Genomic DNA, 12094 nt, shown 5'->3' with positions numbered 1-12094 from the left:
TAAAATAATATAAATATTAAATAAATTAAAAATAAAAAGAAATTAAAATAAAAAAAAGAAACAAACTAAAAAGTAACCCTGTAATTTCCGATCTGTTAGAGAATTGGAGAGTGTAATTACACCCTCTCAATTACACTCAATTTTCACCTAACTGTGTAATTACTTGATCAAACAAACAGGTCAAATTGTGTAATTACACCCAATTCCAATTACTGGGGTGGCTTTCCAAACAGGCCCTTATTGTTTTTATTAATGAGCGTCAAATGAACTAAAGTGACACTTATTTTGGAACGGAGGGAGTGATACAAGGAGAAATATACTAATAGTATTAACTTGGATAATTACAATTCAACAACAACGTGAACGGTCAAGATTTTCATAATCCCATTTTTGGGAGGATCAGTAGCTCATCTAAAACTTCACCCAATTCACTAATGTACATAGACAACCCCATGTATCCTTTTTCATGTATTTTCTCTTTTATCATTTACCATTCCACCATCTTTTTTCTTTTTATAAAGCAATTTTACCCATTAATTACATTCTTGTTTCAGTTGTTTTCTACTGGTCAACCCAATAAATTTAGTACTATGTTTGATTGTAAATTTAAATCTGATACAACAAATCCATCTGTGTAGCATAGTTGAAAGGGGACTGGTAGCATAGTTGAAAGGGGACTGGATATAAAATTTGGTTATTTTATTTGAAGTTTACTTCCTTATTAGAACACAAATAAAGAGCTCGTCCAAGCCTCCAAATTTCCATCAAATTCAATGGAAGATTCGAACTTGGAAATCCCTATTCTGCCAGCAGAAATCATTACTGAAATCATGTCAAGGCTTCCAGTGAAATCCCTCTTGAAATTCAGGTCTGTTTCAAAATCTTGGCTTTCTTTAATCTCTAGCCCTGAATTTATCAAGACCCATCTCAGCTTATCAGTTAAGAACAAGGAAGACACCCAGCATGTGCTTATTGTGGATGTTTGTGCAGACATGTCGAATTATAAAGAATGTCCTCTTAGATCTTTATTTGTTGACTCTGTTACCGAGGCTCTTGAATTGGATTATCCCTCTGAAAACCCCATTAAACGTTTCTCTTTTTGGGGTTCTTGCAATGGATTGGTGTTTCTTGGCCTTGATGATTCAGTATATTCCCTTCTATGGAATCCAACAACTAGAAAGCACAAGAATTTGCCTGAGTTTACACCTAGATGGAAGAAAAACTGTCCCGTATATGGTTTTGGATATGATGAGTTCCTTGATGATTATAAGGTTGTGTCTTTTATATAATTTTATTATTTCCGGTTCAGATGATGTTGACGTCAAAGTATATAGTCTAAAGAGGGATTATTGGACTAGTATTGATAATTGTGGGGAGACAATCATTACCAAAAGTGATGGTTATTGCGAGACGTTGGACCATGTAGGCTTGTTTGTGGATGGGAAGCTTCATTGGGATACTTTAAATACCGATCCTAATGCGGGTAAAAACAGGAACATTTTTTCTTTTGATTTAGCTAAAGAGAAATGGGGAAAGGTGGAGAAGCCCTCCTATGGAGAAGGAGAGATTGAATGGGTTGTGGGAAAGTTAGGAAGTCTTTCTGTCTATTGTGATTATAAGAGAACTCATTTAGTAAGCGTTTGGCCATAAGAATTATTCACTTTATTTCGGAATTTTTTTTCACTTTTTTCATTTTTCAGCGTTTGGCCATAAGAATTCCGAATACAACTTAAAGTTGTATTCCGGAATTTCAAAAACTTCAAAAACTTGTTTTCAAAAAATTTCACTTTTTTTACAACTACATTTTACCAAAAATTATAATTTAAAACTATGCTAAACATAACTCCAACTCCAACTCCAAAATTCCAATTTTTTTTTTTTTTTTTTTTTGGTTTCTATGGACAAACGCGGCCTTAGTTGCTTGGGTTTTAAAGGAGTATGGGATTAAAGAATCTTGGAAAAAATGTTTACCATCAGGTATCCAAGTAATCTAGACTGGTATGCATCCTTTTTCATGTCAAATAAAGGTGAAGTATTGTCGGTGTACGGACCAACTTTCACGATATACAATGCAAAAGATGACTCATTCAGATATCCAAATGTTACTAACTGTGATGAACTTCAACACACCGAATTGTACATTGAAAGCCTAGTTTGTCCTCTTTCAACCGAAGGGACAGAGAATGCAGCAAAAGAAAGGCAGAAAAAGCTTAGATCAAAACAATCGAGTAACGAATAACTTGTAAGAGTACTTTCTTCTCAAATCTTTCAAATTCTATTTGTTATTTCAAATATAGAACAAGACGTGTATGTGAAAGTTTAACCATATTGCTTGGACTAGTTTTGGGGTTCTCCTTGCTGCTAATAGCTAGATGTATATTTTCTTCAGGACTAAGTCTCTCATTCTCTTACTTTTTGATCATTTCTTTCATTTTGACAGTAACACTGAGATAAGGATGATTGCATTGCAAGGATAAAGAATTTAGCAAGCTAATGTTAGCTGCTTTGATCATGAGGGTGCGTTGGGGATACAAAAGAACAAGAACATAAGAGAAACAGAGTTTGGCATGAACTTCGTTTAAGAGGGTCCTATATATTATAAGTTAGTGTAGATTGAAGTGCTAGCTTTTGTCACCTTTGTTTTTTGATCGGTAAGCTTTTGTCACCTTTGTTATTGTTAAGATCAACAATGATCTGAATTTGCGGAAGAAAACAACTAGGGTTCATCAACCATGTTACAACGAAGAGAGAGAGAGAAGAGGTTCTGGAAAATTCCTTTTCATTTTTCATTAACTGAAAAAGATCAATGTACAATATGCCACTTATATATTTGGGCCAGAATTTACACTACTCAGTACATAAAATTGGGCCTAAACTAAAACTGATACACATAAATAAAAGAAACAACTGGGCTCGGGCCCAATACCGAATTCATGTAATCCCAACATCCCCCCTCAAGTTGGAGGGTGATAGCACATCCAACTTGCCAAGTAAGAAACGATGCTGTCCACCTGTTAAACACTTGGTAAACACATCAGCCAATTGAGAACTAGTGGAAATATGGTGAAGAGAGATAAGACCATCAGCCAATTTTGTGCGGATAAAATGACAGTCAACCTCAATATGCTTTGTTCGCTCATGAAATACTGGATTTTTGGCAATATGGAGAGCAGCCAAATTGTCACAAAATACAGGGACAGGGGAGGACAAACAAAGCCCAAAATCTGCTAACAAACGAATTAACCAAACTAATTCAGCCACCACTTTACTCATAGCACGATATTCTGCTTCGGCCGAAGATAAGGATACAACCGACTGCTTTTTGGACTTCCAACTAATGAGGCTACCCCCCAAAGAAATGCAGAAACCAGAAACAGATCGACGAGAGTCGGGACAGGAGGCCCAATCACTGTCGCAGTAACTCCGGATAGAAAAATCAGGAGTATTATTCAGGAAAATACCAACATGTAAGTACCACGTAAATATCTCAAGATATGCAATGCAGCATCTATGTGGGGAACCCGAGGACATTTAAGGAATAAACAAGGTGTTGAACAGCAAAACACAAATCAGGCTGGGTGTGAGTAAGAAAGTTCATTTACCAACTAAGCTCCGATAAGATTCAGGATTAGGCAACAAGTCTCCATGGTCTGATTTGAGCTTAACACACAACTCAAGAGGGGAGACCACGGGTGACACATCAGAGCACCCAAATTCAACTAGTAAATCTGAAATAAACTTCTTTTGATGTAACAAAACACCATGTGAAACATACAGGATCTCAATGCCCAGAAAATAATTAAGCAATCCTAAATCCTTGATCTTGAATTGGTCATCTAAAAACAGCTTAAGGGCATTAATTTCAGCAGGATCATTACCAGTGAGTATAATATCGTCCACATAGACCGCAAGGAACACAACAGATGATTCAGATTTCTTAATAAAGAGGGAATAATCATTCAATGAGTGAGTGTAACCCCTAAAGCAAAGAGCATGAGAAAGTTTGGCATACCATTGCCTTGAAGCTTGTCGAAGCCCATAAAGAGACTTTTGGAGTTTACACACAAGGGGAGAAGTGGACTGTGAGGAAGTAGAAACCGAGAGCCCTTGAGGGAGTTTCATGTAAACTTCCTCATCCAAATCGCCATGGAGAAAAGCGTTATTAACATCTAGTTGGAATAAAGACCACCCCTGTTTTACAGCAAAGGCGACTAAACACCTAACAGTGCACATCTTAACAACAGGGGAGAAGGTCTCATGGAAATCAATGCCCTCAACTTGTGTATCACCCCTAACAAACAACCTAGCCTTATACCTTTCTACACTACCATCGGCTTTGTATTTAATTTTATAAACCCACTTACATCCAATAGGCTTTTTGCCTTTAGGTAATTCAACAATAGTCCAAGTCCGATTTAATTCTAATGCCTCAAATTCCTTCCTCATAGCCTCTTGCCAGGCAATGCGGGCAGCAGCCTGAGTATAAGAATGAGGCTCAGTTGCAGCTGAATGGGCAGCAGTCAGGGAAGTAGTAGTGGAGCTGGAAAGGGAAGGAGGAAGTTGGACAATAAAATCAGAGAGATGGGAAGGAAGATAGTGTTGTCTATTGCTTCTCCTAGTATCTGGAATAGGTGGAACAGCAGAGGAAGGAGGGACAGAGGAAGAAGAACCCCCAGATGAAGAGGTAGCAGGAGGAGAGGGTGCAGAGACATGGTCAACAGGAAGGGAAAAAGAAGAGTTATCACTAAAAACATGAGTGGGTGAAGAAGATGGTGTGTTGGAGAATTCAGGAAGATGAAAAGGAAATATTGACTCGTGAAATGTGACATCTCTGGAAGTAAAAACAGATTTAGCAGACAGATTATAAAGCTTGTAACCCTTCTTGCCAAAAGGGTAACCAATGAAAACACATGGAACAGATTTCGGATCAAACTTTGTTCTATCACATTTAGGGACAGTGGCATAGCATAGACATCCAAAAGGTTTTAAGTGAGAATAAGAGGGTAATGTGCCATATAGGACCTGGAAAGGAGTTTTATTTTGTAGAACAGTGGAAGGGAACCTATTTATTAAGTAAGTGGCAGTCAAAATGCAATCCCCCCAAAACTTAGTAGGTAATTTAGACTGAAAAAGTAAAGATCTGGCAGTTTCAAGAAGGTGCTTGTGCTTTCTTTCAACAACACCATTTTGTTGTGGTGTGTATGAACAAGTAGTTTGGTGTACAATGCCATTATCTGAGAAAAATTGTAAGGCAGTGGTGGAAAGACCAATTTCTAATGCATTGTCACTCCTAATAGTTTTTACAGGGAGGTTAAAATGGTTCTTGATCATAGAAATGAAAGCTTTTAGTAAAGGAAAAGCATTACTTTTGGAGTGCATCAAATGTGTCCAGGTTGCCCTACTATGATCATCTACAATGGTAAGAAAATATTTTGCCCCAGAATATGTTTGAGTGTGGTAAGGTCCCCAGGTATCTACATGAATGAGTTCAAATAAAGACGTAGAAATTGTGGTGTATGAGCAAAGGCAATCGCCTTGCTTCAGCGGTAAGCAAATGACACACAAGGATCGTTTAGAAGATGATCAGACAGATATAGAAGAAATTGTTTTCATTTTGGTAAAAGGAATGTGGCCTAGTCTATGGTGCCAAAGTACATCATTCTTATTAATGTGGTGCCCATCTTTACAAGGAAGTAAGGGAACAGAATGGAAAGCAGATTTGTGTTGATCACTACCATGCATAGGAGCTACAGTCTTATTAAAAACAGTAGTAGGAACAATGGGTTGGGGAGTGCATGATGGTTGTACAGCCTTTTGAAAAACAGAAACAGGAAAAACAGACTTGGAGGAGCATTGTTGTTCATGAAGGAGTTTGTATAGCCCTTGGTCAAGTCTACCAAGATCCAGAAGCTTCCTCATGGAAAGGTCCTGTATCAGAAGACATGAACAAGAAGTAAACAAAACCATGCAATGATATTGCTGTATCAACTTGTGCACAGAAATCAAGTTGTACTGAAAAGAAGGAATGTATAAGACATGATGGAGAGTCAAGGAGGAATGCACAGAAACAGACCCAATGGATGTGACTTTGGCTTTATAACCATTAGGCAAGGTTACCAAATAAGGGGTAGAGAGAGGGGTAAGGTCGAATAAAATATCCTTATTAGAGGTCATATGGTCAGTAGCTCCACTATCTATAATCCACATAACTCTACTAGTACCAGACAACATACAAGCATGAGAATCATTATTAATATAAACAGGTAAAGACAATACACTTTTTAGTTGGGCCGAGAGCCCATCTCTCTGATTCATAGAAGATGGGAACTAGCCGTAGATCGCACGAGGCAACCAACCCCATCTCTGAAGAGGATCTGGAGACTCAACATCACCACTCACATTTGCAGCCACCTTTCTCCCTTTAAAAAACTTATGGTTTTGTGGATAACCATGGAGTTTATAGCACCTATCAATTGTATGACCAGGTTTTTTGCAATACCGACAAGTGAGGTTAAAGTCGACCTTCTGATTATATTGCCTAGGTGGAATAGGCGGTTGATAGGGAGGCTGTGATGATCTAGTGTTGAAGTTTGGTTTAGTATGGAGATTTGCATTAAAGGAGGCAGAATCAGGATTCAGCATAGGAGTGAAATGCACTTGTCTTTGGTTCTCATCTTGGAGAAGAATATTATAAGCATCATCAAGAGAAGGGAGAGGATGCATCATAAGCAGATTACTTCTAACACCCACGTATACGTCATTCAAACCCATGAGAAATTGGTAAAGTTTATCCTCCTCATCATCTTTTTCAATCCCAGATTTAGCAGCACAAGTGCATTCCTTTCCATGACTCTTACGCATTGCCCCCAGTTCATCCCAAGACTTTTTAAGTTTGTTAAAATAGGAAGCAATGTCAAGAGAACCCTGCTGTATAGAAGCCAATTCCTTTTTTATTTCAAAGATTTTAGTTCCATTTACAGTTCCATATCGACGCTCCAATTGTTTCCATATACTCTCAGCAGTCTCTGAGTACTGGACACTCTCAGCAATGGTTGGTGAGATAGAACTTGTCAACCATGATATTACCATATTGTTAACTCTATCCCATTGACGAATCTTAGCCGGATTATCATCAGAAGATGGTTTAGGACATGAACCGTCCACAAGTCCAATCTTATTTTTAGCAGAGAGAGACACCGTCATACCTCTCTTCCAACCGCCATAACCCGACCCAGAAAATGGAGTACCAACAAGGCATGTACCAGGAATATCAGAAGAATGGATGAAAAGAGGACTTGTAGACTCAGGGACGTAAGTCGTAGCATTATTACCATCATTACTAGTGTGCACCATTTTTGTTCAATGATAATGAAACAAATATACATAAACAATTACAAATCACTCAAAGCAATACGGAAATGGAGCTTATATGTGAAACCACGATTACCGCACCTCTGGAGTCACAAAAATCACCAAAATCAACACATAAAGTTAGGGAAATTAGAGTTACCGCACTTCTTCTCTTACTCGAAGAAGAAAAAGCCTTGAAACAATGGAAAAATCTACGAATTGCACCTCAAAAATACGAACAGGAATGCTTCGTCAACAAGGATCCATGTCGCGAATGAAGAACAACAACAAAATCTCCTAAAATCTGCGAATCGCACCTCAAAATACGAGCAAAAATGCTTCGTCAACAAAAATCCATATTGCGAAAGAAGAACAACAACCAAATCTTCAAACTAAAACACGAGGGTAACATCGATCGAAAGGTCTTGCCCAGATCTATCAGATCCCTCGCTCTGATACCATGTTAAGATCAACAATGATCTGAATTTGCGGAAGAAAACAACTAGGGTTCATCAACCACATTACAACGAAGAGAGAGAGAGAAGAGGTTCTGGAAAGTTCCTCTTTCATTTTTCATTGCGAAAAAGATCAATGTACAATATGCCTTTATATATTTGCTAGCGAATTTACACTACTCGGTACATAAATTTGGGCCTAAACTAAACTGATACACATAAATAAAAGAAACAACTGGGCTCGGGCCCAATACCGAATTCATGTAATCCCAACAGTTATTTGAATTTTGAACAAGAATTATTCCTACTATAAATTCAAATCTCTTGTTTCTACACAGAGTGGCAAATTTTATCTTTAGTTTGAACTACCAATCAATAAAAGAAATAATGTATATGTATTTTGACCCTTTTTGAGAATTTGTATATATTCTGTTCCATTTTCAAAATGGTAAATGTTAAAATATTTAGGTGCAATGGCTGTGTTTCCCCCCGTGAGGGATCAAAACCGCTTGTTTATTGATTTCATGAGCAGAGGCGGAGACCACTTTGTCGGAAAATTTTACTAAATAAACATATAAATAGTATGGAGAAAATAAATCATAAAAAAAAATGACACCACCTGACTAAGGTAGCTTCCTGTACCGCTGATGAAGCATGTCATTTCTCTCCTTAGGTTAGGGGTTCGAACCTCACGCTAAGGGGCTATCTTCTTTTGCTAAAATATTAGCTGAATAGAATCAAACCTTTGACCTCCTCTAATATAAAAAAAAAAAATCAGACTAAACCAATGATCCAAGGCCAAGAGTGATAATAAATTATATAAATTTACATCTATAAATGTCGACACCGCTTATCTCTATTTGTTATGCTATCAACTATGTAATCTGATATTTTGGAATTTGACATCTCGCTAGCTGTATCTATTGGAGCCAGAGAAGGTCATGGTTTGTTGCTAAACGAATCACCAAATTACTCCTTTTCGGCAGCATAATATGATCATGTGATTTCATGAGTACTGCCTGCAATTTTTCTCAACTATAGTTCTTTTGATATTTATGTATAATAGACAACACATATCACTTGTAGTTGCACTGGTCTAGACATCAGATAAGTTAACTATGGCATATTTGTTTGTAAGTTAACTATGGTATATTTGTTTGTTCATTGCTTAAGTTGAACGGAAGCACTTCTGTCATGTCCCAAATGTAGCTGGTATTGATATTGAGCTCAGGTTTTTTTTTTTTCCCTTAAACAAGGCGAACAGTTTCTAATGCTAGTTTTGTTTGCCACATGTTGAACACAGACCGTGCACGAGGACAACCCTGCATTTGGTGCTTCTATATCTCCGGTGTTTCTACTTGTCATTTGAGTTGTGATGTATCAGTGAGGTGCTTCGTTAATTTCTACTGTGACAAACAGCTATTCCAATCACTTGATGTTTATCTGCTCAAGTTATATGTATTTTGTCAACTGGAAGTTATATTCCATCTGCACTTATACTAATGATCCTATTCCTTGAGCTCGAGTACAAGCGAGCATTCTGTTAATTCAATTGATTTTGGGATAATAAGTGTTACTATTCAATTATGCATACCATATTACCATTTTTAAGTATGCAAAATTCTTATGCATGGATCAGTACTATGGTTGTTGAAAATATCATAGCAAATGCTAATTGGTGGCATCAAATATGGAATTTAGGGACGGAAGTAAAAATTGAAGACATGCTCAAAAGACTGATTCTCTTTGTATGAAGAGCACCTTTGCCTTATACTTGATTAGAAGAGCGCAAGGAATCAAATAACAAAGCCACCATCACAAGAAGACTTAAATCTCTTTTGGGGCTAATGTCTCATGATATAACAGTTGTATGAGAAAATAATCTCAAGTGTTAGTAATGGCCAGGGGGTAGAAGCCTAATGTTGCTGGTTTAAATATGGAAAGAACAACGAACTTTATTTGTCTGTGCGGAACAATAAAGCCCACATTTTAAACTCAGTTAGCACATGCATTTCCAATTATCTTGACACATGATATTGTTATCATCAGCTGCGTAATTGAGACACTGAAATTATCAGAATTTTCAGACATTTTATTAATTAATATGATAGAGGTGATTTAACAATCAGGCCATATCCGGGATCAGAAGCAACCGTTGGAACTTACTCTGAAGAAAGAGGATTAAATGGGATTAGGGATTATACAAGTTCTACAAACCGCATATACAATTAACCCAACAAGGCCGATTACAAAAATTTTATCATGATTAAAGGTTGGGCATGAGTGGAATTCTTGTTTCTAAGATTTATAAAGTCACTTAAACTATGCTTCAAATGGAAATTGGAAGAATAAATTAAGATTGGGAATTAAGTAGAGATCATGAAATAAGGCCTCATTTGTTTTCTTTAAGATTAAGACGTCTGAATCTGAATGCGCATCTGAATGATTAAGATGTTATATCTAAATCTGAACACTGAATGATTAAGACTGTTCGTTTTTCAACATCTGAATGTGCATAATGTATTTATTTAAACATAATAAATATACAATTCAAATAAGAAAGTAACTAAATATTAGAAAACAAATACAAATTTAATAACATAATAATTTTATTTGATAAAAAAATGAAACATTTATGTTCGCTAGTAATGATGATATGCTTTGTAGGGGTGGTGGGTGGTGGGTATGAGTTTTTTTTTGGGAGGGGGTGTTGGTAGGTGGGGGTAGAGGTGGCGGTGGGAGGGTTGTGGGGGTGGTAGTGGGTGGTGGTGAGGGGTGGTGGTGAGGGTAAGGTAGGTGGGTGGTGGGGTTTAGGGTAGGGGGGGTGCGGGGTGGGGTAATGGAGGGTTAGGGAGGTTTTGGTGGTTGTGGGGGTGGGGGGTTGGGATACGTGGTGGGAGTGAGGATAGGGTGGAGCCGGTGGTAAAAATTATCCATATAAAATACTACTTAATGATATTAAGAATTTGATCAAGATCTTAATGATTAAGACCTATTCAGACCAAATAAGTTATTAGATCTTAATGTAAATAAATGCACTTAATGACCTAAGGTCTGAACCATTCAGATTCAGATTTCCATTAAATGCAAACAAATGAGGCCTAAATCTGCAAAAGGTTGGATCTCAGGATAGCTTATAGATAAGAATTGAAAGCAGATTCAATGATAAAACTATACTCTGTGACTCTTTGCAACATTAAACTAGAATTACAAAAGTCCCTACGGTTACTAGGTTTGGACTTAAATTCTTTGAGCTCCTAAATTTCATCGAAAGAATTAGAGCAACTTGGGCATACACTGATAATATAAAAAGGGAAATAAATTTCTATAAAAGGTGGAAATACACTGATAATATAAAAAATATTTATACTGTCAATATATATAACTTAAATCATTAATTATTTTGATCAAAATAAAAATAGTAAACAAACAAGCAAAATTATCAAGCATAAAAGTCTTGTACATAAACAGTTTACTCACACAGTCACACTCGATTTTTTTATTAAAATACATAATATGCGTCTTTGCATGCACTATTATCACTAAACCATAGTTAATCAATATGCGTTTTGACCTCAATCTATCATAATCACCGGGTGCGAATACGTGAATACACTTTTTGATAATTGGTTTTGTGCACCACTAATGAGGGGCGATCATAATGATTAAAGTTTACAAGCTATTTTGTCATGTGATTAAGTTAAAGAGGGAAGTTGCATGTGACTCTGCTTGCTGAACGAGTCGAACAAGTTGATTGCTAGATGAAACAGAAATAGATTAGATCATTTTCTTGATAATTTGTAATTCGTGGTCTAATTGGGTAACATCTTGCTTCCAACATAGGAGTCGATAAGAGTAAAATATGTCGTCGCAATAATTTTTGAGCAGCTTGACAAAACATGAGATTTAGAATATAAAAAATTGAGAAAATACTGAAACAATATTACAGATTACAAATTCAATGATACGGAAGCACAATTAATATTATAATTATTAAATGAAAATTTTGAAATTGTGATGTACTTAGGATACTATCATTTATAAAGTTGTGTCAAACCAGACAATCTCAATAATGTAATAATTGAACTTTAGTAGTTAAAATTAAGGTAAAAATACATATTATTTATAACCTATTTGGCCAAGCTTCTAAAAGCAGCTTATCTTAAAAAGTATTTTTTTAAGAAGTACTTTTAGCTAAAAGCAGTTGTATTTGGCCAAAAAATTTAAAAAGTACTTTTGAGCAGCAATTAATGTTTGACCAAGCTTTTAAAAAGTGTTTTTATATGTAT

General features: G+C 36.4%; 1 protein-coding gene and 1 pseudogene across 1 annotated transcript; one reads left to right on the top strand and one right to left on the bottom strand.

Annotated features, from left to right (window-relative positions):
- Positions 1-382: 382 nt before the first annotated feature.
- Positions 383-9373, top strand: LOC132062197 (F-box/kelch-repeat protein At3g23880-like; annotated as a pseudogene).
- On the bottom strand, positions 6328-7353 carry LOC132062196 (uncharacterized). The gene has a single exon (XM_059454816.1). It carries the CDS (start codon positions 7351-7353, stop codon positions 6328-6330), a length of 1026 nt encoding a protein of 341 aa, XP_059310799.1.
- Positions 9374-12094: the final 2721 nt, after the last annotated feature.

Source organism: Lycium ferocissimum, chromosome 7 (genome assembly GCF_029784015.1).
Source record: "Lycium ferocissimum isolate CSIRO_LF1 chromosome 7, AGI_CSIRO_Lferr_CH_V1, whole genome shotgun sequence".
NCBI lineage: Eukaryota > Viridiplantae > Streptophyta > Magnoliopsida > Solanales > Solanaceae > Lycium > Lycium ferocissimum.
This window is presented reverse-complemented; position numbering and strand designations above follow the sequence as displayed.

Bases quoted from the DNA above. Each gene is read 5' to 3' on its own strand.
- LOC132062196 (XM_059454816.1), bottom strand. From the start codon at position 7,353: ATGGTGCACACTAGTAATGATGGTAATAATGCTACGACTTACGTCCCT.